The sequence below is a fragment of the Planococcus citri genome, chromosome 3 (assembly GCF_950023065.1).
Source record: "Planococcus citri chromosome 3, ihPlaCitr1.1, whole genome shotgun sequence".
Taxonomy (NCBI): Eukaryota; Metazoa; Arthropoda; class Insecta; order Hemiptera; family Pseudococcidae; genus Planococcus; species Planococcus citri.
Genome location: NC_088679.1, coordinates 69,753,128 through 69,780,981, shown reverse-complemented (window position 1 = coordinate 69,780,981; position 27,854 = coordinate 69,753,128). Strand labels below are relative to the sequence as shown.

The following is a 27,854-nucleotide window of genomic DNA, read 5'->3' as shown; positions in this document are numbered from 1 at the left end:
ATTTTTAAGAAAAAACCTTCGTTGGATCCTCCAATGATTCTGGCTCTCTCTTGTATGGAGCCACTTAAATTTAGAAAAGATAAAAGAAGATAGAAAATTGATGTCTGTTGAAATTTTTTGAAAATTTTTCAATGTACAGAATCTTTCTAAATAAGCACATTTTTACGAAAAACCCTCCCTCGGGCTTCCAAATGATGTTGGTCCTCTTGTATATAACTTCCGAAGTTGAAAGATGACAAAAAAATGTTAAATTGATGTCTGCAGGTACAAATTACGAGTATTTGAAAAATCGTCATCTCTAAGCAGAATACTTCCACAGGCATTTTTTTCACCTCTTTTTTGAGGGCAAGGTAATCCTCAAAAGTTGCCCATAACTTTTTTGTACTCCCTTCCCACACCAACTACCAAATAGAATGAATTTCCTCCTTAGGTATATGTTTGAAAAATCTTCGTTTTGTTTCAAAAGGTCCTGTTTTATGCCGAACTTTTTTTTCTCCATCAAATTTACCCCGTCAATCAATTTTTGTTATAATTGTCAAAAAGTGTCCATTTTAAGTAAAATTGCCATAGTGAACAATTTTTGACAAAATTGATAGAGAGTACTGCTATTGCTAAGATGGTCCAAAAAACCACTGCTTTTGCCAAAATCATCAAAAAATTTCTTTTTTTTGTCGAAATTGTCAGAAAGAGTCATTTTCTGGCGTGTTGACGAAAAGCTCTTATGTTTTTTCGTTAAAATTCTAAGCATAAAGAAATATTATTCAAGAAATAATTATTACGCAGTTATACGTAGGTACCTAATTAAGTATGTGTTTTTATTCTTGATTTACAGCTGCTGCTGGTATCAATGCAATAACAATGAGCGACTTGGCAATTGGAATCGACTTGGGTACTACGTACTCCTGCGTTGGTGTTTTCAGGCATGGAAAAGTTGAAATTATTGCGAACGATCAAGGTAGCAGAACTACGCCGAGTTATGTCGCTTTTACGAATATCGAAATCTTGGTTGGAGAGCCAGCCAAAAAACAGGCCCCTAGAAACCTACTTAATACGGTTTTCGGTAAGTTATAGGAATTATTCTCCGCTCGTATTTGCGAACGAACGGAAATAGGTACATAAATATTATTGGTGCTTCATTTAGGTAATTATTCGTAAAAATCTAATCATTTTGATACCTACCTATTTGTTTTCGATGGTGTGCGTAGATGTCAAGAGACTGATGGGTCGTAAGTTTGATGACGACACGGTTCAGGCCGACATGAAGCACTGGCCCTTCCAGCTGATTAATGATCACAACAATCCAAAAATCAATGTTGAATTCAAAGGCATTTCTCAAACTTACTTCCCCGAAGAAGTGAGTGTACATATTTCTCAATTTTTCGCAAATTATACGTTCGTTTTGAGTTCATAATGACCTTCACTTTACTTCATTTTTCTAAAGATTTCATCGATGGTATTGCGAAAAATGAAAGAGACAGCTGAAGCATATCTAGGTAAAACCGTCAAGAATGCTGTAATTACTGTACCCGCTTACTGCAACGATGCTCAAAGAGCAGCTACGGTAGATGCTGCTAAAATTGCCGGATTAAACGTACAATGTATCATTAATGAACCTACTGCAGCCGCAATTGCTTACGGGCTAGAAGAAAAGGTAGGTACCTACCTATTGTTTTCGTTAACTTGTACCAAACATTGATCAACTAAATCATTTCAATTTTTTCAGAATTCCGACGTGCGAAACGTGTTGATTTTCGATCTCGGAGGTGGAACTTTTGATGTCTCCCTTTTGACTATTCGGAACGGCGTTTTCAAAGTGATTTCAACTGCTGGTGACGCACATTTGGGTGGCGAAGATTTTGATAATAAAATGGTCAACTATTTCGTTGAAAAAATCAAACGTAAATACAATAAAGATCTCTCGGAAAACAAAAGGGCCCTCCACCGTCTGAGAGTTGCTTGCGAAGGAGCGAAGAGAACTTTATCATCAGCCTCTGTTGCCGATATCGAAATCGAGTCTCTTTACGATGGTGTCGATTTCTACAGTTCAATCTCTCGTGCTCGTTTCGAAGAACTAAACTCTGACCTCTTCAAAAGTGCAATGAAAATAGTTGAAAAAGCAGTCCAAGATGCTGCTATTGAAAAAACTCAAATTCATCACGTCGTTTTAGTGGGAGGCTCGTCACGAATTCCCAAAATTAAGAAAATGTTACGAGATTTCTTCGACGGAAAGGAACTGAGCCAATCAATTAATCCCGATGAGGCTGTAGCGTATGGTGCTGCTGTACAAGCTGCGATACTAAATGGTGTCAAATCGAAGGATTTACAAGACATAGTGTTGATGGATGTTATACCATTGTCGTTAGGAATTTCGGTTAATAATATTAATGGAGTTGAAGATATAATGTCTGTGGTTATCAAACGTAACACTCCAATCCCAGCCAGAGTAACGACATCTTTCTCTCCGGCTGCTGGTTATCTAAGGAATTTTTGGATTCAAGTATTGGAAGGCGAGTATCTTTATTCGAAGGATAATCATCTGCTTGGTACGTTTAAACTCACTGAATTCCCTGCTAAACTGCGCGGTGATGTTATTTTCGACGTAACTTTTGAAATCGATGCTAACGGTTTGTTGAACGTAACCGCCGTCGAAAGATCCACTGGTAGGACAAACCAACTCACCATCACGTACGATAAAGGTCGTCTCAGTAAAGATGAAATCGAGCGTATGATCGAGGACGCTGAAAAATTGAGATTCAAAGAAAAAAACCGAAAAGCTGCATTAGTCGCCAAGGATGCTTTAAAAACATATTGTGTTGATGTGAAAAGCGCAATAGAAGAAGCAAAATTAAAAAGTACAATTAATATATCTGATAAAGAAATGATTTTGAAAAAATGCAAAGAAACCATTGTCTGGTTAAAGTCTGACACAACAGCTGGAAAAGAGCAGTACGAACGTAGGCAAGAGGAACTACAGAAAATATTCGATGTAATCATCTCGATAGCTCGCTGTCCCAGTAAAGAAAACAACGAATATTGTAAAATGTTGAACGTTCCGAAAAATGCCTCCGAAAATGATATCAAGAATGCACACAGGTAAATTTACATCAATTTTGTTTTGATTTTGCGATTGTATTTTTTTTACGTTTGAGAGGTATTCGAAGAAATCGGTAATAAAGCAATAAAAAATTCGATTACCTATTTCAACGTGTGAAGAATATAAGGAGATTAAGACTTATTTTTTAAATTCGAATTTACAGGAAAATAGCTTACAAATACCATCCCGACCTATACCAAGGAGACAAGGAAATAGGAAAACTGTATTGGTTGACTTTCATGAGAGCGAAAACTTCTCTCATCAAACTAGCTAAGTAAGTACAGGGTGCCCAGAAATATCGAGTACCCCTAAAAAAGTTTTCTACTAAAAATTAAAATTCTTTGGCTGGTCACAGTGAATGATAATAATGATAGCACATGATTGGTTGTTGGACTGGAGAGATAACATTCCACTAATCATATGCATCCATTTCACGTTGCCAACCTATATTTTTAATGAAAAACTTTCTTTGGGGTACTCGATATTTCTGGTCACCCTGTATGCACGTGCGTTCTCTTTTATGCATGGAAAAAATGGTGTTCTGAAAGAAAACTCAATTTTGAACAGTTAATTATTATTTATTATACCTGCTCGTTCATGTATTAATCATTTCTTTTACAGTGAACGCAATACGAGGTACAAACACCACCGTATAAATGTATTTGATAAATTCAAGTACGGGTAATTCAACATTTTTCCGATTTTTACTTCATTTTCTACATTTTGAGGTACATTTGAAAGCTTAAGTAATTAATTTCGAGAGTGATAAATTGCATCCCGCTAATGGGTTTAAATTTTATTGCAGATTTTGCATTTTTTCGCAGATTTGGATTTTATTGCTGACGAGTTTATAAGCGATTAAATCAACGGTGTCTGTAATAATTGGTTTACAATTTTTTTTTGTTTTGTTTTATGTGTTCTATTGGGGTACTTTGTTATTATTTTTATTTTGTGTTATTTGTTTTTATATGCTGTGTTTTTTTTGTTATTTTTTTCTAAGATGCGTAGGTAATGGTAGTTATTATGAGTGAAAAATTACTTGCTAGAGTAATGTGAATATACGACTAAGTAGGTATTATGTTCAATACCTGCAGTTCCTACATACCTAAGTACAGAATTGTTTTACGTTATAGTTCACTAGTGTGTGTATCATCTTGAAATGCATTTTTTGACAATTTTTACAAAAATAATAATATTTTTTTCCCTTATTAAGTATGTTGTAATCCAGAATTATCACTATTCATTTTCTATCTTTTCTAAAAATGAAGTTCACACTAACCTTTTAAAAAAATGTGGGCATATAAAAAATCTATAATTTTTTGAAAGTTCAAACTTGGTTATTACTTTTCATTCTAGAGCCTCCAGCACAGGCTTTGATTTCTCCAAAATTTTAAAATTCCTCCAGAAATCGAGTGGAAATCAACTTGGGCAAGTAAAAATCGAGTTGTGGATTATTCTCGACCATTATTTTTACGAGCTTATCTCCATCTGACCGATTACGAGGCGGACACCTGAAGTTTTTTTTAAAAACTAGAATACTTATACCTACTTAAGAAAAAATTCAAAACACCAAAAATTGTCTGTGTAGGTAGGGCAATTTTTGAAATGTGCACGAATGGTTGTATTTTGTTATTTACTTACCTATACATAGCCTACGAATTTAATCATTTTGAGCCATTTTGGTGCCTTCATTAACTTGATCATCGATTTCTTTAGAATTTTAAAATTTCTCTAGAAAGCGTTGTAGGTATATCAATTAGGGTGGCTAAAAATAGAATTTTGGCTTATTATCGGTCTATTTTAAAAGTTGGAAACTATGAATGTATTTTTTGACTAGCATATTCAACTAACCCAATTCTTAGCTAAGTACCCAAGTTATTGGTAGGTAATAGGTATCTATTCCTGTATATTTCTTACGAAATGGCGAAGGAATCTATCTCATTTGCATAATTATGATTATCAATCTTCTGCTTTCTTCGCAAAATAAATGACGAACCAATAGCGAAAAAATATGCAATAATGCAACAAATTTGAATATAGGTAAATTAATTAACAAAATCAAGGGATGAATGGAAGATACGGCTGCAAATTACTCATGAATGATGAAAGAGATTACCAAAGAATAGAAGTAGAATGCCAGTATTATCGAGTTGGTAATTGGCTGGAGGTTTCGCATAAACGCTGTCTTATCACCAAACGTGAAGATAAGGCTTCATTTATTTTTCATTCCAATGTATCCTCAGGTTGGTTTCTGTGCGAGTTTTGAATCGTATAAACGTCGAGTACGCGTAACGTAGATTGCCATATTTTAATATCTAGCATTTGATGCTTCATTTTATTAGTGTAAATTGCATTTTTTAAACGTCATAATATTGTAGGTAATTATTTAACGATTAATACGAATTTCAACCGGTTTGATGTTTGTGTATTGGTGTCGTGCAACTTCAAACTTCTAGAAAGTGTGTAAAAATATTACGTGACAAAGAAAAACTTTGGTATGTTTTCTCATATGTATTTGATTTACTTCTGTAATTTTATATTCAGTAGCTTGAGTCGTACCTATACTTAAGTAGTAGGTATAGGTACTGGTACATACATCTACCTGTCAAATAATGAAACTGTCACGAGTAATTTTGTATTCCCAACCATAGATAGATATCTACACCAATGGATGCTCCAGCGATCGGGATTGACTTGGGAACAACGAACTCGTGTGTTGGTGTTTTCCAACATGGAAAAGTTGAAATTATCGCCAACGATCAAGGTGAAAGAACCACGCCGAGTTGCGTCGCTTTCACTGATATCGAAATTTTAATTGGAAAGGCAGCTAAAAATCAGTGCATTAGGAATCTGAATAATACCGTTTTCGGTGAGTTTCAATTTTTCTGCTCGTATTCTTTGTTTTTGTACCAAGATACGATACGTACTCTACTCTGTTTCAATATATAATGAGAAAATTATTTGTTTATTGGCATGCGCAGATGTTAAAAGGCTTATGGGTCGTAAATTCGACTATGATACAGTTCAGAGTGATATGAAGCGGTGGCCTTTCCAGATCATTAATGATAAGAACAAACCGAAAATCAAAGTTGAATTACAAGGCACTTCTAAAACGTATTTTCCCGAAGATGGTGAGCGCTGTTGACAGTGTTGACATAGTTCGACGTTATTAAATGGATGATTGTTAGGTACCTACCGAAGTACCTACTTACTTAGTTACATATCTATTTACTTTGATTTGATTTTTTTTCCCACAGATATCTGCGATGGTGTTACGAAAAATGAAAGAGACAGCCGAAGCTTACTTAGACAAAACGGTTAAAAATGCTGTAATCACTGTGCCAGCCTATTTCAACGATTCTCAAAGAGCAGCCACCTTAGATGCTGCCTCAATTGCTGGTTTAAACGTATTACGTATTATTAATGAACCCACCGCTGCCGCCATCGCTTACGGTCTAGAAAAACAAGTAGGTATATCGATTTTTCCGAAAATTTTTCAATCATTCAGTCGACTATAATGCATCAATAATTTTTTTCAGGATTCCGGCGTCCACAATGTATTAATTTTTGATCTCGGCGGAGGAACTTTCGATGTCTCCATTTTAACACTCCATAATGGTACTTTTGAAGTGATTTCAACTGCCGGAGATACTCACTTGGGTGGCGAAGATTTTGATAACAAAATGGTCGATTATTTCATCGGAGAATTCAAACGTAAACACAATGAAGACCTCAGCAAAAATAAGAGAGCCTTACGCCGTCTACGAACTGCCTGCGAGGCAGCAAAAAGAACTCTATCGTCGTCCAATGTGGCCGATATTGAAATCGAGGCTATTGGTATCGATTTCTACACGTCGATCACTCGTGCTCGTTTTGAAGAATTGAACGCTGATTACTTTCGGAACACGATGGAATTGGTAGCAAAAGCGATTAAAGATGCTAAAATGGACAAAAATCAAATTCATCACGTCGTTTTAGTTGGTGGCTCGTCTCGCATCCCGAAAATTCAGAAATTGTTGCAAGATTTCTTCGATGGGAAAGATTTGAATAAATCCATCAATCCAGACGAAGCTGTAGCCTACGGAGCTGCTGTACAAGCTGCCATACTAAGCGGTGATAAATCGAAGTTAATGCAAGATGTGGTATTATTCGATGTCACACCGTTATCATTGGGTATTGATGCTGATTATGATCATAAAATGAGTGTGGTCATTGAACGTAACACGCCCATTCCAACAAGAAAAACCAACGATTATACCACCATAGATGATAATATAACCTATCTGTGTTTCAAAGTGTTCGAAGGAGAATATGCATTGTCGAAGGATAATCATTTACTTGATATATTCACTCTTACTGGCATCCCTCCAGCACCTGCTGGTAAAGCTATAGTTGATGTAACTTTCGAAATCGACGCCAATGGTATCTTAAAGGTGACCGCCGTTGAAAAATCGACCGGTAGCACGAATCAAATTACCATCAAATATGAAAGAAATCGTCTCAGCAAGGATGAAATCGATCGCATGATTAATGATGCTGAAGATTACCGAGCCAAAAATAAAAAACTAGAAGCTGTGCTAAACGCCAAAAAGTCTTTGGAATCATACTGTGCCAGTGTAATGAGCATCGTGAAGGATAAAAAATTGAATAATAAAATTGATAAATTCGATAAAGATATGATTTTGAAAAAATGCGAAGAAACCATTGCCTGGTTGAATTCTGATCAGTCTACTAAGAAAGAGCAATATGAGAGTAAACAAGAAGAATTACAAAACATATTTGATATAATCATTTCGATAGCCAAGTTCCCTTATAAAAAAAACGACAAATACTACGAAATATTGAAAGTGTCAAAAGATGCCTCCGAAGATGAAATCAAGAATGCCTACAGGTAAATTTGCGATAATTTTTTTTCAATTTTATAAACATTCATATTCAACTCTCTTCACTCTCGGGAGAGACGTCTGGAAATAGATGATCATTGATCAATCTACTTATGGAAAATTCGATTTTAATGGATGATTTATGAATTATGATGTCTTTAAATCTTATTTACAGGGTGGTAGCCTCCAAATTTCACCCCGACAAGTATCAAGGAGACAAGGAAATAGGAAATATGTATTGGTTTACCTTTATGAAAGCGAAAGATGGCCTCATTAATTTAGGTAGGTATACGTAAATACGGAGAAAGTAGCGTAATGAGAAATTATTCAATTTTAAACAATTCGTTATTATACTTGCTTACCTACTTGTTTTTGTTTTGCAGTAAATGGAATATTTGGAAATAACTCCAGCGCTTAAAAGTACGATTACCTATAGAATCGCCAATTTTAGTTAGATAGGTATGCTTCATCGTTTTTCTGTTCCCTGCGCCATTTTTTTCAACGGAACGGAATTTAATAAATTGTTTTTGCAGATTCCAAAGGTTATACTTATTTTAATATCCATACGGAGCTTTTTTTGATTTATTGTTGGTGATGTGTCTGCGATTAAATTAGTGATATCTGTGAGGTAGTCTGAAATATTTTTCTATTTATGTAATGTAAGTATTTTTATAATGTTATTTTTATTTTATTGTTCCTACTTGCATTCTGATTTTTTTCAAGAAAAGATAGATATGCCTAATTAATGAATGTATAATATTATTTACTTGTAAAATCATGTAAGTATGTGATAATGATAATATGTTATGTAATTCTTGAGTAAGTGCCAACTGGTGCCGTATTCTTTAGTATGCAACTGCATGCATTATCGATTGTAAAAATATTTCTGCTCAAAAATATCTATGAATACCTACCTTTTTTAATCTTTAGGGATGTTCATTTTTTTTTATCATTGAGAAAAAAGTTGAGCTCATCAGACTTACGTAAAAAAGATAAATTTTCCGGTATCAAAAATAATTTGTCTGAGGTAATCTTATATTTTTTTGTGTGATTGAATTTTGCTGGATCGAGTGTTTTTATTCTTACAATTTATTTGGTACCTAGTTTTTATGTATTATGATGAGCATTTCAAAATTCTTGAAAAAAAAACTGTAAACTAGATTAAATCAGCTTATATGAACCTACCAAAGCAAAATTGAATATAACCGCGATAAAATAATTTAAGCTTTGGATATCACATAAGAATTTTTCAAACTCCAGTAGGTATTAATCGCAAGTTTTTGATTGATTTGTGTACCTACCTTTTCTCCTTGTATAAAATACTTTTTTTTTTTGGTTTGTTTATTCATATCTAATACATATGTGCGCCCACTAATGAAAAATTTCGAGTCTGCTTTCTAAACGAAAACTCGCCCGTGTAAATATAGTTTGTTACTGTGAGATTATCTGCCAATAATATGGAAACTTGAGAAATACATAAAAAATTTGTAAGCTTCGAAGCAATAAGTAGGTATTTATTTAATAGCCTCCACTAATACATTTTTGATATCAAATACTTATTTTGTAAATTGGGGTAGCCGCGCGGTAGGTAGGTAGCTAGGTATCTTTGCAAACAAATAAACAACGGTTCATCCAAGAAATCTTCCAGTTTGGGATCGACCAATAATAATTTCTACATGGTACTCGACTTGATGAAACGAATCAATCAAAATTCCTGTGATTTGGATTTTGTAGTAAAATTAGGAAACAAACAAAAACTATAATTGTTGTAATTATTAGTTAATTCGATGAAGTAAATAAGCGTCCCATAGAGGCACATCTGAATTTCAAAAAATAATTTAGGTTCTGGCCTAATTTTGATACGAGATGAGGAAAACAGTATTTTGAACGCTGTAAATTTTCGAAAAATACACTTTCGTGTTCATGTCAAAAATATTCTTCGAAACACAGCTGCCCAAATCATGCATTTCCAGATTCTAGGGTGTCGAAAGCGGCCCTCATAAGTCGTAATTCACGATAAGTACCTAGGTGTGTTATTTATTTCTACTTTGCCGATATGTATTTAATAAAAAGTAATCGTAACTAATTATTCATTCATTAGGTATATTATAATTATAATATATACCTAATGAATGAATAATTTATTTATATAGGTACCGAATTTCACTATTTCTGCTCATTCTGGAGCCTCCAGCGTTTGAAAATCGACTTGCAGTTAATTCTCGACCTTTTTAAGGAGTTTATTCACATCTGTCCGATTTCGAGGCGTACACCTCAATTCCTGAAGTAGTGCATTTTTTATCCAGAATATTTTATAAGGAAAAAATCCAATGTAGGGCAATTTTTGAAATTTGCACGAATGGTTATTGGTTGTATTTTGTCTTAGACCAACCTACCATATCTAAATTCTATCATTTTGAGACATTTTGGAGCCTCTATTAGCTTGATTTTCGACTTCTCTGAAATTGTTAAATTTCTCAAAAGGCGTGTAAATTAATTAGGACAGCTAAAAATATGTAGAGTTTTACCAGTTCGCAACTATTTTACAAGGTGGTTCATCCCGGTTCGGCATCAAGTGTTGGGTAATTTCGGAAAATTATTTTTTGTAGGTAACGTATTTTTTTCACTACCTAATTACTATAAAAATTAAGGAAAAATTATTACTTCTCCCCCCTCTCCCTTGTAGATACTCTTACGTAACTACATAAGTACTTACCTAATTTAAGCGCAAAAACCATCGAAATGAAATTTTCAGTTTCTTGGCAGTTTTGACGGAATTATCTCATCATACTCGTACTTCACCTTTGGGCAAAATAGCGTCATTAAAGTGAGGCAATTTACCTAGTAATACACATACTTAGGTAGGTACCTAATATAAAAAGACCTTTTTATCCAGGTATTTTTGGAAGGAATGAGACCCGAATTCTTAAAAAAATGTCGAAAAATGCGATGGCTCGGAATAATTGTGGGAATCGTATTTTTTTCTAGCCACAAGTTGAGTTTCAGACAACTCCGAAAGTTGTGATAATCCAATCGCATTTTTTGACGATTCTTGGGCAATATTTTGAAAATTTTGACCCCAAAGAAAACCCTTTCAGTAGTGCAAACTCAAATCGCGCCCAAACCTCAGGAAACTCGTCTTATAAATAAAAAAAATACGATTCACAAAGGTGCATCTGTCTTCATATTTTTCTGCCATTTTGGGCAATTATTTGAAAATTTTGGGCCTAGCGAATACCCACTCGAAATCGCGCCCAAACCTTACAGTTGGAAAACAAATTCATCTTGTATGTACCTCTACCTACCTAACTAAAAAAGACGATTCACAACGTGCAACTGCCTAATTACTTACATTTTTCGATCATTTTAGGGAAATTTTAAACTCAAAAAAAGTTTTATGGGCTGCAAGTGTAAGTATGCCTTTGTTGTGACGCAGACGCTATAATACATAAGTAATTGAGGAGCTTGGTTACAAAGTTAGAATCTATAATTTTATTGTTTAAAAAAAATGGAAAAAGTAGTCTTTAAAGTTGAAACTTGATTAAGGGTAAGGGCACCAATTATGGACCAGTCCGCAATATGGACCAGCGCCCGTTCTCGTTGGTAATTGGCGCAATCGGCCAGGAAAAAATGTATTCTGATGTATTTTTCATCAAAAAAACGAATGAGATAAAAATTACAACTGTAAACTCAAAACTCGCTGAGAAATTTACAAAAAACTGTTTTGAGACACTGAAAAATTTTTTTAGTGTTTTTTTCAACTTTTATTAAAATATATTATGTGGTGTAATTTTCTAAATGTCAATGATGTTTATGATATCAAAAAAGGATGTAGTTTCTGCTGGAGTGATCAGTTTTTGCTAAAAATGAGAGTATGTACAGAAATTTTTGGTGCAAAGTTTTTTTTTATGGGGCATTGGGGTGCGCTAATATGGACCACCTGTGATATTGAATTTTTTACTCATTTTTTACAGCCACTGAAAAGGGGAATGCTTGAAATACTTTTTTTTGTTCATTTCTACTAATAAATATGATGTTTTGAAACGTAAAAATATGTTTATTTTGAAATTATTCTTTAGGTGGTGGATATTAGGCGTCCAAAATTTTGAACTGTCATTTTGACACTCGTCATTCAACAATTTGAAAAAAATTATTCAAAATTAACCTGAACTGCTGAGAATAAGTTTTTTTATTCATTTCTACAAATGAAGAGTGATATTCCAAGTTGGGTTTTCAGTGGTACCTGGTAGATGAAGTATTAACTCACATTCCTACATCATCAACCTATCAAAATGAGGTGTTAAACTCACCTAAATAGCCAATTCACTAAAAAATTTAAAAAAAATAATGTTCCAAAACGCGCTTTGTCCACTTTTATTGAAATTTTTTTCAGCAGTATTTAGTGGATGAAATGTATACCTACACTCCTACATCATAAATCCACCCAAATAAAGTGCGAAACTCGCCTAAAAAGCCAATTTACCCGTTTAAAGGGAAACTGTTTTTCCTCTCTCCTGAAAAGTTGTGAAAATGGACAAAGCGAGTTTTGGAATATCACTCTTCAAATAAATATGACCTTTTGAAAAATGTGAAAGTATGTTTATTTTGAAATTTTATAGGTGGTCCATATTAGGCGTCCAAAATTTCAAACTGTCATTTTGACACTCATCACTCAACAATAAAAAAAACATACTTAAAGTTGACCTTCACCCCTAAAGTTTTGTACAGTGTTGGTGGAAGGATGGAACTTCATTTTAAGCCTTTGTGGAGGTTTCTACCTCCTATAGTTTTCAAGTGGCAATCCTCCAAAAAAAAGTGGTCCATATTTGGTGCCTCTACCATTATTTCTGTTCATTCCGGGCCTCCAGCGCAAATTTCGATTGCTCCAGAATTTTGAAATTCCTCCAGAAATTAAGTGGAAATCAACTTGGGCAGATAAAAATCGAGTTGTGGATTATTCTCGTCCTTTTTAACTAGTTTATCCGCATCTGGCCAATTTCGAGGCGAACACCTAACCAGAATATAAGGAAAAATTAAAAAAAAAAACAAAAATTTTCTATATGCATGGGAATTTTTGAAATGTGCACGAACGGTTGTACATATTTTGTCATTTACCAACTTATAATATCTGGATTTCATCATTTTGAGCCATTTTGGTCCCTTCGTCGTTTTGATTTTCGATTTATTCAGAATTTATAAAATTTCTGTAGGAAGCGTGTAACCTAATAAATATACTTATTGATTATAGAGCAACTAAAAATAGAATTTTGGCATATTATCGTCCTATTTTACGAATTGGAAACTAAGAGTGTGTTTTTTTGACCATCGTATTCATTTAGTTATGAGAAAAAAATTCAAAAAAAAAATCATAAAATGTTTTCATCGAATCGATCGAGCACAAGCTGCAACTCAATTTCTAGCTGCCCAAGTTATGGGTATTTGGCTGCAGGTTTCGCATACACGCAGTCTTATCGCCAAACGTGAAGATAAGTCTTCATTTATTTTACCCAATGTATCCTCTGTTGGTTCTTGTGCGAGTTTTGAAGCGTTCAAACATTGATAACGCGTAACGTAGATAGATTGCCATATTTTAAAATCTTGCATTTGAAGCTTCATTTTATCAGTGTAAATTGCATTTTATTTGAAAAAGTCGTGTCCTAATTAAGTTATTTAGCGATTAATGCGAATTTCAACCGGTTCGATATTCGTGTATTGGTGTCGTGCAACTTTAAACTTCTAGAATGAGACGTGTATAAATTTACCTGATAAAGAAAAACTTCGGTATGTTTTCTCTTCTCAAACTTGATTCACTTCTGTAATTTCATATTCAGTATCACTAGCTTGAATCGTACATATATATTTAAGTATTAGGTATAGGTACCTGCCTAATAATGAAACTGCCATAAGTAATTTTGTGTTCCCATCCGTAATATAGAATATAGATACAACAATGGATGATCCAGCGATCGGGATTGACTTAGGAACAACGAACTCGTGTGTTGGTGTTTTCCAACATGGCAAAGTTGAAATTATCGCTAACGATCAAGGTGAAAGAATCACGCCGAGCTGCGTCGCTTTCACAGATATCGAAATCTTAATTGGAAAGGCAGCTAAAAATCAGTGCACTAGGAATCTGAATAATACCGTTTTCGGTGAGTTCCAAGTTTTTCTACTCGTATTCTTCGTTTTTGTATCACGATATTCGATAAGTAGGTACCTACTTTGTTTCTATCCCTAATGAGGAAATTATTTGTTTATTGACATGCGTAGATGTTAAAAGACTTATGGGTCGTAAATTCGACGATGATACCGTTCAGAGCGATATGAAGCGGTGGCCTTTTCAGATCATTGATGATAAGAACAAGCCGAAAATCAAAGTTGAATTACAAGGCACTTCTAAAACGTATTTTCCCGAAGAGGTGAGCGCTGTTGACGTTATTAGATGGATGATTGTTAGGTACCTACTTACTAGTTACATAAATGTATTTACTTTGATTTGATTTTTTTTTTCCACAGATATCTGCGATGGTGTTACGAAAAATGAAAGAGACAGCCGAAGCTTACCTAGACAAAACGGTTAAAAATGCTGTAATCACTGTGCCAGCCTATTTCAACGATTCTCAAAGAGCAGCTACCATAGATGCTGCCACAATTGCTGGTTTAAACGTATTACGTATTATTAATGAACCCACCGCTGCCACCATCGCTTACGGTCTAGAAAAACAAGTGAGTATCGCTTTTTCAGTAAATTTTTTGATCATTAAGTCGACTATATAAAGCATCAATAAATTTTTCAGGATTCCGGAGTTCACAATGTATTAATTTTTGATCTCGGCGGAGGAACTTTCGACGTCTCCATTTTAACACTCCATAATGGTACTTTTGAAGTGATTTCAACTACCGGAGATACTCACTTGGGTGGCGAAGATTTTGATAACAGAATGGTCGATTATTTCATCGGAGAATTCAAACGTAAACACACTAAAGACCTCAGTAAAAACAAAAGAGCTTTACGCCGTCTACGAACCGCCTGCGAGGCAGCGAAGAGAACTTTATCGTCGGCTAATGTAGCTGATATTGAAATCGAAGCTCTTTACAATGGTATTGATTTCTACACGTCGATTACTCGTGCTTGTTTTGAAGAATTAAACGCTGATTATTTTCGGAACGCAATGAAATTAGTAGAAAAGGCGATTGAAGATGCTAAAATGGACAAAACTCAAATCCATCACGTCGTTTTAGTTGGTGGCTCGTCTCGCATCCCGAAAATTCAGAAATTGTTGCAAGATTTATTCGATGGGAAAAAATTAAATAAATCCATCAATCCGGACGAAGCTGTAGCCTATGGAGCTGCTGTACACGCTGCCATACTAATCGGTGACAAATCGAAGCTAGTGAAAGATGTGGTGTTATTCGACGTCACGCCTTTGTCATTAGGTATTAATGATGGTATTAACAATAGAATGGCCGTGGTCATTGAACGTAACACGCCCATTCCAACTAGAAAAACCAGAGATTTCACCACATTAGACGATAATATAACCTCTCTGTGTTTCAAAGTGTTCGAAGGAGAATATGCATTGTCGAAGGATAATCATTTACTCGATATGCTCACTCTTACTGGCATCCCTCCAGCACCTGTTGGTGAACCTAGAGTCCATGTAACTTTCGAAATCGACGCCAATGGTATCTTAAAAGTAACCGCCGTTGAAAAATCGACCGGTAGCTCGAATCAAATTACCATCAAATACGATAGAAATCGTCTCAGCAAGGACGAAATTGATCGCATGATTAATGATGCTGAAGATTATCGAGCCAAAAATAAAAAACGAAAAGCTACACTAAACGCCAAAAAGTCTTTGGAATCATACTGTGCCAGTGTAATTAGCATCGTGAAGGATAAAAAATGGACTGATAAGATTGATGAATTCGATAAAGACGTGATTTTGAAAAAATGCGAAGAAACCATTGCCCGGTTGAATTCTGATCAGTTTGCTGAGAAAGAGCAATATGAGAGTAAACAAGAAGAATTGCAAAACATATTTGATATAATCATTTCGATAGCTAAGTTCCCTTATAAAAAGTATGACAAATACTACGAAATATTGAAAGTGTCAAAAGATGCCTCCGAAGATGAAATCAGGAATGCCTTCAGGTAAATTTGCGATAATTTTTTTTTCAATTTTATAAATATTCGACTCCCTTTACTCTAGGTAGAGATGTCTAGGAATTGATGATTAATCTAATGAAAAATTCGATTATAATGTGTTTGGATAATTTACGTATCTTTAAATCTTATTTACAGGGAAATAGCCTCCAAATTTCACCCTGACAAGTATCAAGGAGACAAGGAAATAGGAATTATGTATTGGCTTACGTTTATGAAAGCGAAAGATGGTCTTATTAATTTAGGTAGGTATGCGTAAATATGGAGAAGTAGGTAGCGCAATGAGAAATTATTCAATTTTAAACAATTCGTTATTATACCTACTTACTTACTTGATTTTGTTTTGCAGTAAACGGAATATTTGGGAATTAATCAACTCCAGCGCTTGAAAGTACGAGTACCTATCTACCTATAGCATCGCCATTCGCCAATAAATTACCTATGCTTCATCGTTTTTCTGTTTCCGGCGCCACTTTTTCCAATTTAAGGTGAATTCGAGAACCTGAAAATATTTCATCTTCAACGAAATTTAATAAATTGTTTTTGCAGATTCCAAAGGTTACTTATTTTAATATCTGTACGGAGCTTTATTTTTTGATTTATTGGTGGTGATGTGTCTGCGATTAAATTAGTGATATCTGTGATATAATATTTTTCTATTTACCTATGTAATGTATTTTTATAATGTAACATATTTTTATATTTTATTGTTCTTACTTGTATTCTGATTTTTTCCAAGAAAAGATAGATATGCCTAATTAGTGAATGTATAATACTTACTTGTAAAATCGTGTACGTGATAATAGGAATATGTAATACTTAAGTACTGGTGCGGTATTCTTTAGTTTGCAACTGCATTATTGATTGTAAAAATATTTCTGTTCAAAAAACCTATGAATGTACCCCTACGTTTTTTAATCTTTAGGGATGTCCATCTTTTTTATCATTGAAAAAAAAAAATTGAGTCTATCAGGCTTACGTAAGAAAGAGAATTTTCCGGTATCGAAAACAATTCGTCTGAGGCGATCTTGTATTTGTGTGATTGAATTTTGCAGCATCGAGTGTTTTTATTCTTAATACGTACAATTTATCTGGTAGTTTTTATGTATTATGATGAGCATTTCAAAATTCTTGGAAAAAAATGGAAAATAGATTAAATCAGCTTAGATGAACCTACCAAAGCGAAATTGAATATAACCTTTAGGTATTAGTGAAGGAAAGTGTGAAAAACCTTTGATAGGTACGTCCGAAAAAATAATATTAAATGAAATTTCATTTTTAGCGATAAAATAATTTAGCTTTAGACACCAGATTAGAATTTTCCAACTCCAGTTCCAGTATTAATCCCAAGTTGGCCAAGTTTTTGATTGATTTGTGTACCGTTTCTCCTTGAATAAATACCATGGGGGGGGGAGTTGTTTATTCGTATCTAATATGTACATACATATGTGCGCCCACTAATGAAAAAATTTCGTGTCTGCTTTCTAAACGAAAACTCTCTCGTGCAAATAGGTAGTAGGTACCTAGTTTGTCTAGTGTATTTTGGAAAAAAATATCTTGTCAAACGTTACTGTGGGATTATCTGCCAATAATATTGCAACTTGAGAAATACATAAAAAATTTGTAAGCTTCTAATAAACAAGTAGATATTTATTTATTTATTTATTATTATTTTTTTTAATACCCCTCGCTAATACAAGTCATTTTTGATGTCAAATACTTATTTTGTAAATTGAGGTAGCCGGTAGGTACCTTTGCAAACAAACAAATACCTAACAGTTAACTACGGTTTATCCAAGAAATTTTCCAGTTTGGGATCGACCAATAATTCTCTGGCAAGAGGGAAGAAGCAGTTCAAAAAAATTATCGAGATGAAATTTCTACCATTCGTTTCATGAATCATTCAAAATTCCTGTGGTTTAGATTTTTAAGGGGAAAAAAGTAAAAAGATTTACGAGTAACAAAATAAAAATATGTAAATTCTTTTCAATAAATACACTAGGTACAGTTCTGTAGTACATAGTTACAAAACCTAAAATAATATTTAGTAAAATTAGGAAACAAACAAAAAATTGTTGTAATCTTGTAATTATTATTAGGTAATTCGATGAAGTAAATAATAAGCGTCCCATAGAGGCACATCTGAATTTCAATAAATAACGTAGGTTCCATTGTTGTAGGTTCTGGCCTACTTTTGATACGAGATGAGGAAAACAGTGTTTTGAACGCTGTAAATTTTCGAAAAATACACTTTCGTGTAATCTTTCCCTGTATCCAGTACCCTTCAATTTTACGAGTATGCAATACAATGCACATCCTTTATCGCTATCTCGCTTAGGTAAGGCACTATACCTTCACTCAGATGAAATCGGTCGGCCATCTTTGGTGCAAAATGAATGATTTCAGCCAATCACAACACAGCACTGCTGTCCGTCAAGTGACGTCACTGTGACGTTTCATGAAATTCAATTGTTATTCTGCACCAAAGATGGCCGACCGATTTCATCTGAGTGAAACTATAGTGCTTTAGCTTAGGTGACTTATCAGATAATCAGTTATCTCATTCATCATTCTTCATCTTCAATTGAAAATCTAGTCCTCGGACGTGTTATTTCGTGAATTGTAATTTTCTGGTGATATTTATTCGATTAATTGGAGTACGTAATTCGTGATTAGTAACAATTATCCGTTGGTTGAATCTCATCTCAGTGTTTCATCGTGCAAGTGTACAAGGAAGTAAAAGGAAGGGGTTCACGTACCTACGAGTATAAAAGATTGGTATGTTTTGACTTGACATTTTTGTTTTAGTTCAGCTATTTTATGTTGTACTTATACTTAGAGATTAAAATAAGCTAGCCAGGTACTAGTGAATTTGTGTTTGCAATATTATAACAGGTACCAGTACAAATGGGCACTCCAGCTCCAGCTATCGGTATAGATTTGGGTACTACGTACTCGTGCGTCGCTGTTTTCCAGCATGACCAAATTGAAATTATCGCCAATGATCAAGGTAACAGAATAACCCCCAGTATCGTGGCATTTTCTTCCGAAGAAGGAATGTTGATAGGAGAAGCAGCGAAAAATCAGGCAGCGAGGAACGTGAAAAATACCATTTATGGTAAGTCTCAAATTTTGTATTCGATTTTGCATCGACACACGTGGTCGTGTTAACTATGTGTTCAATTTATTTAAAGTGCAATTCGCCAAGGTATACGTATATTTGTTTATCTTTGTGTGCAGATGTTAAACGATTGATGGGCCGTGAATTTAATGATGCTACTGTTCAGGCCGATATGAAGCACTGGCCTTTTCGAGTTCGTAATTATGAGAACAAACCCAACATCCTAGTTGATTTCCAAGGCACTAATAAAATGTTTATTCCTGAAGAGGTAAGTCTAGAGTACCTACCTATTGATATTTATTAGTCGTTTGGTGCTTTATGACTTATAATGTATCTATCACAGATATCCGCGAAGATATTACAAAAAATGAAAGCAACCGCTGAAGCTTATCTTGATGGTAGAACTGTCAAGAATGCTGTTATCACCGTTCCAGCTTATTTCAACGATTCTCAAAGACGGGCCACAAAAGATGCCGGTATTATCTGCGGTTTGAATGTATTACGTATTATCAACGAACCTACTGCCGCTGGCTTCGCTTACGGTTTACAGAATAAAGTACGTATGGGTATTATTATTATACGTAGTGAATTTTTCGAGACAATAATCGACTAATTCATTTTCGATTTTTTCAGAACTCCGCCAAACAAACGGTTTTGATTTTCGATCTCGGCGGCGGAACCTTCGACGTATCCATTTTAACCATCCAAAACGGTGAATTCGAAGTTATTTCAACCGCCGGTCATCCGCACTTGGGAGGTGAAGATTTCGACAACCGAATGGTCGAACATTTTGTTCAAGAATTTCAACGTAAACACGGAAGAGATCTAAGTCAAAACTGGAGAGCTCGTCGTCGCCTGCAAACCCAATGCGAACTAGCAAAGAGAACTTTATCATCTACTACGATGGCCAAAATCCAAATCGATTCTCTGTGCGATGGCATCGACTTTTATAGTACGATAACGCGAGCTAAGTTTGAAGAATTGAACATTGATTTCTTTCAAAACGCAATTGCACTGGTTAAAAAAGCAATTCTAGATGCTAAGAATAAGATCGATAAAATTAAAATCGATCAAGTGATCTTAGTTGGCGGATCATCTCGAATCCCTAAAATACAAAAGATGTTGCAAGATTTTTTCGTGGGAAAGCCATTGAACAAATCGATCAATCCGGATGAAGCTGTAGCCTATGGAGCCGCCGTTCAGGCGGCAATATTGAACGGAGAAAGATCGACGGCTGTGCGAGATTTAGTATTGATTGACGTTACACCATTTTCTTTGGGTACTAGTGTTGGACGTGATAATAAAATGAGCGTTATAATTGAACGGAACACGGCTATTCCTGCAAAAAGAACTGAAAGATACTCCACAATGGATGATAATCAACCTGCGGTTGTTATTGATGTTTACGAAGGTGAATGTGCTTTTACGAAAGAAAATCACTGCCTTGGTAAGTTCAGGCTCACAGATATTCCTCTGAAACCCGCCGGCCAAGTTGCAATTGACGTAACGTTCGAAATCGATGCTGATGGTATCTTAAACGTGACTGCTGTCGAAAGATCAACCGGTAATTCCAAACATCTTACCATTACGCGTGATGAAGGTCGTCTTACTAAGAAAGAAATTAACCGTATGGTTCAAGACGCCGAAAGCTGCCTGAAGACCATGGTGCTATGAAAGGAATACGCTGAAATTTAATATTGGCTCATCATATTTCGATAAGTACTTTCTTGTTTCAATTATGACAATTGACAAATGTTTATATTTTGAGTTATTTTCATTTTGTTGGGTTTGACAGGATTTAATCATGTTATAGATTACCTAGTTGAGGATTTTTATTTTTTTTTAAATCAAGTATTTTGTTTTTGAGTGGTCAATTGATCATGTTTGTTATTTTATTTAATTCCTACCTGCGCGTTGATTTTTTTCCACAAAAATTGTGGTTTTAAAGTTCATTATGAATGAAAAATATATCATATAACGAATGAGACTGCATAATTTATTTTTGTGCGGTACTTAATCAATTCATGTTTTAAAAATTCTCCAAGTATACCTAATTTTTGCGAGTACAGTCGCCCAGTAGATAATGATAAGTAAATGAAAATCTTAGGTAAGTAGGTACCTCTACTTATACCTCAGCAATTCAAGACTATCATGTTCTGTTTTGATTGAAGAAGGAATAACCTCCTTCCATCAGCAACATAGGCAACTCATACCAAGATCATGTACAGTACACATGTTTGCCTAACCTCCATGCCACAGGGGCAGATTTATGACCATTCAAATTTTTTTTTTTCATTTTGTCTTTTACTTTCAACATTACACCATAGGGAGACTGTGATAGGTGAAGTGTTGTGGTTTGCGCGGCTGGATAGCAAATTTTATGTAGAATTTGTAAGTGTGGCTGATGACTGTACCAGATGTACAAGAAAAACTGAATACTGAACCAAGCAAAATAGTTGAAAAAATGTGTTCAAAATTGAACAACTTTTTTCAAAAAAGTGAGCTTTTCATTGCCGCAAATCCCACCTCTATTACCTCAATTTGTATAAAACGTTTCACTACTTTCAATGCTGATCAAAAACTTGGAAAAATTCAAAAATTCGCTCGGTACAAAGTCTTCCAGTTCATTTGGCGCAGTTATTACATTATTAGCCACATTCTCGAACTTTTTAGAGAGTTTATCCACATCTGTCCGATTCCGAGGCGTACACCTCAACAACTCAAGTAGTGCGTTTTTTAAACCAGAATTTATTTTATAAGGAAAAAATCCAAAAAATCAAAGATTTTCTGTGTAGAGCAATTTTTGAAATTTGCACGAATGGTTATTGGTTGTTCATTTTTTGTCTAAAATCAACCTACCATATCCAAAATTTATGATTTTGAGACATTTTGGAGCCTCCTTCAGCTTGATTTTCGACTTCTCTAAAATTGATATATTTCTCAAAAGGCGTATAATTTAATTAGGGCAGCTAAAAATAGAGTTTTGACTTATTATCGGAATATTGTACGAGTTTATCGCTTTTTATCCTCATTTAAGCAGATATTTTCAAAGCGGAAACTGAGTATGTTGTTTCGACCAGCACATTACCCTAGTTATGAGAAAAAAATTGTCAAAAAAAATAAAAATCATAACATTTTTTCATTGAATTGATCGAACATTACATAAGCTACAACTCAACTTTTTGCCCAAGTTGATTTTCACTCCTTCTAATTTTAAAATTCTGGACCAGGTAGGATGAAGTCTGGTAATTTAAAACGTCGTAAAGTAAAATGAAACGAAAGTTGAAAAAGCGACTCTGACTTTATGCGGGTAGGTATCTGGTTATTTCCCTGTGCCCTTCAATCTTACGATTATGCAATACACAATACAATGCATGTCCTTTTTATCGCTATCTCGCTGATGAGTGATGATGATGTTCGTCTGGTTATCAACATCAAGTCAGTTTTGCAAATGCATATGCAATGGAATGTTCGTGCGAATCTGTGCACTTCTGTAATGTGATTGTGAATGTGGATAGCTCATTAAATTAAAAAGTTCACTTGTTTTAGAAGAATTTGAATTAGGTAAGTGTTTTGTGACTTCATTTCAAATCGTGTTACTTCTAGAAAAAGTGTTCCAGTAACACTTTCGTGGCAAAGAGTGAGTTAATGAACTTATACTTTCGTAATGATGCCTACATATAGCATAAGTATTACGAACCTTCTCATTCTCAATTACATTGGAGAATCAGTGCCTAATCTTACGTGTTTCTAATTGCAGGAAGTATTCATATCCATCCATACCAATGAATAAAATTCCAATTGATTTAATGTTCCATATTACGGAGTCATAGTTACCTGTAACTTCTAGCTCGAGTATTCAATTCAAGTGTCTTTCAATTTACCTTTCTCTGGTATGTTTTATTTTCATTTTGAATTCACTTTTGTATAAAATTTATTTAGAGTAGAAAGATTATAAAAATTCTACTAATACCTAAACCTATGTACAACATTATTGCCGAATTAGTAAAGTTGCAAGTACACCTACGTAATGTTGTGGTTTCTGATTTACAGCTGCTTGCTAGTATCAATAACAATGAGCGACTTAGCGATTGGAATCGACTTGGGTACTACGTACTCATGCGTTGGTGTTTTCCGGCATGGAAAAGTTGAAATTATTGCGAACGATCAAGGTAACAGAACCACGCCGAGTTATGTCGCTTTTACAGATATCGAAATCTTGGTCGGAGAGCCAGCCAAAAAACAGTCTACCAGAAACCTACGTAATACAGTTTTCGGTAAGTTAGGAATTATTCTCTTCTCTCGTAATTGAAAACTAATGGAAATATTATTGATACTTCATTTAACTATTCATATAAATCTAATAAAGTTTAGTAATGTTTGTTTTCGATGGTGTGCGTAGATGTCAAAAGACTTATGGGTCGTAAATTCAATGATGATAAAGTTCAGGCCGACATGAAGCACTGGCCCTTCCAGCTCATTAATGATAACAACAGTCCGAAAATCGAAGTTGAATTCCAAGGCATTTCAAAAAAGTACTTCCCCGAAGAAGTGAGTGTACATATTTTTACAGTCTTTCGCAACGTGAACGTTTTGAGTTCATTATGATACGACATTCGATTTTTCTGCAGATATCTTCGATGGTGTTACGAAAAATGAAAGAGACAGCTGAAACATATCTAGGTAAAACAGTCAAGAGTGCTGTAATTACAGTACCCGCTTACTTCAACGATGCTCAAAGAGCAGCAACGGTAGATGCTGCTAAAATTGCCGGATTAAACGTATTACGTATCATTAACGAACCTACTGCTGCCGCCATTGCTTACGGTCTAGAAGAAAGAGTAGGTAGTAGGTACCTATTGTTTTAGTAAACTTTTACCGAACATTGATCAACTAAATCATTTCAATTTTTTCAGAATTCCGACGTGCAAAACATCTTGATTTTCGATCTCGGAGGTGGAACTTTTGATGTCTCCCTTTTATCTATTCGGAATGGCGTTTTTGAAGTAATTTCAACTGCCGGTGACACACACTTGGGTGGAGAAGATTTTGATAATAAAATGGTGAACTATTTTGTTGAAGAAATCAAACGAAAATACAATAAAGATCTCTCGGAAAACAATAGAGCCAAGCACCGTCTCAGAGCTGCTTGCGAAGGAGCGAAGAGAACTTTATCATCAGCCACTGTTGCCACTATCGAAATTGAGTCTCTTTACGATGCTGTCGATTTCTACAGTTCAATTTCTCGTGCCCGTTTTGAAGAATTAAACTCAGACTTCTTCAAAAAAGCAATGGAATTGGTTGAAAAAGCCATCCGAGATGCTGCTATTAAGAAAACTCAAATTCATCACGTCGTTTTGGTGGGAGGCTCGTCACGCATTCCCAAAGTACAGAAAATGCTACGAGATTTCTTCGACGGAAAAGAACTGAGCCAATCAATTAATCCTGACGAGGCTGTAGCGTATGGAGCTGCTGTACAAGCTGCCATACTAAATGGTGTCATATCGAAGGAAGTGCTGGGAATAGTACTGATGGATGTTACTCCATTATCGTTGGGAATTCTGATTAATAATAAGTGTGGAGTTGATCCTTTAATGGATGTCATTATCAAACGTAACACCTCAATTCCAGCCAGACAAACGGCAACTTTTTGTCCGGTTGATGATTATCAAACCAGTCAATGGTTTACAGTATTGGAAGGCGAGTATTTTTTTGGGAAGGATAATTATTTGCTTGGTGAATTTAGACTTTCTGGAATCCCTTCTAAACCCGCTAAAGAAGCTAAAATTGATGTAACCTTCGAAATCGATGCTAACGGTATATTGAACGTAACTGCCGTCGAAAGATCTACCGGTGTATCAAACCAACTGACCGTCACCTACGATAAAGGTCGTCTCAGTAAAGATGAAATTGAGCGTATGATCGAGGATGCTGAAAAATTGCGATCCGAAGAAGAAAGCCGAAAAGCTGCATTAGTCGCCAAGGATGCTTTAGAAACGTACTGTGTTAACGTGAGGAGTACAATACAAGATGAAAAATTGAGAAGTAAAATTAATCTAAATGATAAAGACGTGATTTTGAAAAAATGCGAAGAAACCATCGCCTGGTTGAATTCTAACATAACAGCTGGAAAAGAGCAGTACGAACGTAAGCAAAAAGAATTACACAAAATATTCGATGTAATTATCTCGATAGCTCGCTGTCCTACTAAAGAAAACGACAAATATCGTGAAATGTTGAAAGTGTCGATAGATGCCTCCGAAGATGAAATCAAGAATGCCTACAGGTAAATTCGCATCAATTTTGTTTTGATTTTGTGAATGTGTGTTTTTTTACATTGGAGAGATATTTGATAAAATCGGTGATCATCCAATGAGAAATTCGATTATTTCAACGTGTCAAGAATTGGAGATTGAGATTTATTTTTTTAATCGAATTTACAGGGATATAGCGTCCAAATATCATCCCGACCTGTACAAAGGAGACCGGGAAATAGGAAATATGTATTGGCTGACTTTAATGAAAGCGAAAACTACTCTCATCAAACTAGGTAGGTAGGTATGCGCGTGCTTTCTCTTTTATGCATGGAGAAATGATGTTATAAAAGATAACTTAATTTTGAACAGCTGGGTACCAGGGTACCCATTATATATTTTATACGTGCTCGTTTATGTATGTATTAAATATTTGTTTTACAGTGAAAGCAATTCGAGGTAATAACACCACCGCGTGAATGTATTCGATAAATTCAAGTATAGATACTTCAACATTTTTGCGATTTTTACTTCGTCTTCTACACTTTGAGGTTAATTTTGAAAGCGTTAATAATTTCGAGAGTGATGAATTGCATCTCGCTAATGAGTTCAAATTTTATTTCAGATTTTAAATGTTTTCCAATGATTTTATCCAAGGCGCAGAGTTTGATTTTATTGCTGACGATCGGTTTATAGGCGATTAAATCAACGGTGTCTGTAATAATTAGTTTGAGTACAACTTTTTTTAAAATGTGTTTTATCGAGGTATCTAGGTACTTGATATTTTTATTTTGTGTTATTTTGTATTTTTGTATGCTGTTTTTTTCTGAAGATGCGTAGATATAGTAGTCATTATGAATGAAAAATTACTTGCCAATGTGTAATGTGAATATAAGTAGGTACTATGTTCAATACCAGTACCTTTCATGCTTATTGTTTGGGAATTGTTTTACATTAGTTTACAGGGGTATCATTATCATGAAATGCATTTTTTTCTCTTATTAAGTAGATATGCTGTAATCCAAAATCGTCTTTTTCTATATTGGTTGATGAAGAGCAGAATAAGAAAGAAGGATGCTGAATGTAGGTGTATCTGTTTTATTCGTTTAAGTTCATCAAAGAGGTTGCTTTGAGTTAGTTACTTGTTTTTTCATGGTTACCTATCGAAATGTCATGACGTTGCGTTTATTTTCACCCTCCCATCACATCCATTTATCTTATTATTTTAAAAATTTGTATTACCTAAATCAATTCACTTAGAAAATTCTCAGTCACAAATTTTGTTCAGTGAAGTTCAGTTTTACCAAATGGTCGAGTTGAGAATTCTATGGGGTTTTAAATTTTTCAAAATTCTGCGAAAATTGAATGAACTGGTGAAAAAATTGAATTGCAAGTTATTTCAAGTATATCTCGAGAAACTTCCATTTTCTGTCACATTTAAATTTTAATCCTATTTGAATTTTCAGACAAAACGAAAGTTGAATTTTTATTTTTCACTTGGTATTTTTTGAAGGCCCAAATTTTTCAAAGGTCGCTGTAAATTCTCGAAACCTACACTTTTTCGTGCATGTCAAAAATGTTCTTCAAAACGCAATATTAGTGAGAATAATTACATAGATGGAAGACTTCCCACAGATGTAATTCTCCAAACATGAAATTGGGCCCAAAAATGCTGTTTTTTTTTTTTTACTTATTATTATTTCGAAAGTGGCCTTCAGAAGACGTTATAGTATGTTTTGTACCGGGTACTTTGTGAGCATTTTATTACCATTTAAGAAGTATTTTGTAATAAAAACTACGAGACATCTTTTCTCAGGGCGTATAATAACATATTCGTTGACATGACAGAAAGGTAATAATACATATATTCAATACGAAACCGTTACTTTGAAAAGATACATACATAAAGCAACGTTGCCAGTTATAACAAGTACATCACAATCTAACTTTGAACTTTTACTTCTAGCTATATTGGCGTAATTATGGCGGAGGAGGTGCCGTTTCACTGCCCCAACTGTCTCGGCGCGAGGCACGAGAAGAGGGACAGTTCCACAGACACCCCCTGCCCCGACTCGACTAGTAAAAAAAAAAAAAAAAAAAAAAAACACTCGAATAGAAAAATAAGTAAAAAAAATATCACAAATTAACTTATAAGATGTAGTCTTGATTTCTATTCATACAACTCTTTTTATAATACGTCGAGTCGCAAAAAAAAAACAATAACAAAATACTGAACAATAATTAAGGTAGTTTGCCTCGATTATCCTAGAGGTATCACATTAGAAAAATAAAAAAAATAATAGTAAGAAACAACATATCACTTGTAGAACACAAA

The 27,854-nt window shown here is 34.6% G+C and overlaps 5 protein-coding genes across 9 annotated transcripts; all 5 read left to right on the top strand.

Moving 5' to 3' along the window:
- Window positions 1-858: 858 nt before the first annotated feature.
- LOC135840649 (heat shock 70 kDa protein II-like) lies at window positions 859-3,456 on the top strand. The gene is made up of 6 exons (XM_065357273.1): window positions 859-1,060; window positions 1,206-1,354; window positions 1,442-1,651; window positions 1,724-3,093; window positions 3,258-3,368; window positions 3,450-3,456. The coding sequence occupies exons 1-6, from the start codon at window positions 859-861 to the stop codon at window positions 3,454-3,456; spliced, it is 2,049 nt and encodes a 682-aa protein (XP_065213345.1).
- Window positions 3,457-5,238: 1,782 nt separating this feature from the next.
- LOC135838649 (heat shock 70 kDa protein II-like) lies at window positions 5,239-9,310 on the top strand. Its single transcript, XM_065354370.1, has 8 exons — window positions 5,239-5,589; window positions 5,746-5,963; window positions 6,076-6,223; window positions 6,351-6,561; window positions 6,634-7,985; window positions 8,153-8,259; window positions 8,361-8,436; window positions 8,511-9,310. Exons 2-7 carry the CDS (start codon window positions 5,762-5,764, stop codon window positions 8,393-8,395), a joined length of 2,055 nt encoding a protein of 684 aa, XP_065210442.1. The 5' UTR covers window positions 5,239-5,589; window positions 5,746-5,761; the 3' UTR covers window positions 8,396-8,436; window positions 8,511-9,310.
- Window positions 9,311-13,416: 4,106 nt separating this feature from the next.
- Window positions 13,417-17,046, top strand: LOC135838650 (heat shock 70 kDa protein II-like). 2 transcript variants are annotated; one of them, XM_065354371.1, is made up of 7 exons: window positions 13,417-13,758; window positions 13,913-14,129; window positions 14,248-14,396; window positions 14,494-14,703; window positions 14,775-16,132; window positions 16,283-16,389; window positions 16,494-17,046. In XM_065354371.1, exons 2-7 carry the CDS (start codon window positions 13,928-13,930, stop codon window positions 16,514-16,516), a joined length of 2,049 nt encoding a protein of 682 aa, XP_065210443.1. In that variant the 5' UTR covers window positions 13,417-13,758; window positions 13,913-13,927; the 3' UTR covers window positions 16,517-17,046. The 2 variants fall into 2 exon arrangements, with proteins under 2 accessions (XP_065210443.1, XP_065210444.1); XM_065354372.1 differs by lacking the exons at window positions 13,417-13,758; window positions 14,248-14,396 and having other exon boundaries at window positions 14,010-14,129.
- A 1,623-nt stretch (window positions 17,047-18,669) lies between these two features.
- LOC135838657 (heat shock cognate 71 kDa protein-like) lies at window positions 18,670-21,250 on the top strand. The gene is made up of 5 exons (XM_065354385.1): window positions 18,670-18,922; window positions 19,040-19,262; window positions 19,385-19,533; window positions 19,609-19,821; window positions 19,899-21,250. The coding sequence occupies exons 2-5, from the start codon at window positions 19,052-19,054 to the stop codon at window positions 20,937-20,939; spliced, it is 1,614 nt and encodes a 537-aa protein (XP_065210457.1). The 5' UTR covers window positions 18,670-18,922; window positions 19,040-19,051; the 3' UTR covers window positions 20,940-21,250.
- A 1,347-nt stretch (window positions 21,251-22,597) lies between these two features.
- On the top strand, window positions 22,598-26,601 carry LOC135838654 (heat shock 70 kDa protein II-like). Of its 4 annotated transcripts, none has more exons than XM_065354381.1 (9): window positions 22,598-22,829; window positions 23,030-23,158; window positions 23,319-23,542; window positions 23,668-23,816; window positions 23,897-24,106; window positions 24,182-25,551; window positions 25,709-25,819; window positions 25,964-26,070; window positions 26,145-26,601. In XM_065354381.1, the coding sequence occupies exons 3-8, from the start codon at window positions 23,341-23,343 to the stop codon at window positions 25,980-25,982; spliced, it is 2,061 nt and encodes a 686-aa protein (XP_065210453.1). In that variant the 5' UTR covers window positions 22,598-22,829; window positions 23,030-23,158; window positions 23,319-23,340; the 3' UTR covers window positions 25,983-26,070; window positions 26,145-26,601. The 4 variants fall into 4 exon arrangements, with proteins under 4 accessions (XP_065210453.1, XP_065210450.1, XP_065210452.1 ...); XM_065354378.1 differs by having other exon boundaries at window positions 22,599-22,829; window positions 25,709-25,815; XM_065354380.1 differs by having other exon boundaries at window positions 22,599-22,829; window positions 23,026-23,158; window positions 25,709-25,815.
- The last annotated feature ends 1,253 nt before the right edge of the window (window positions 26,602-27,854 follow it).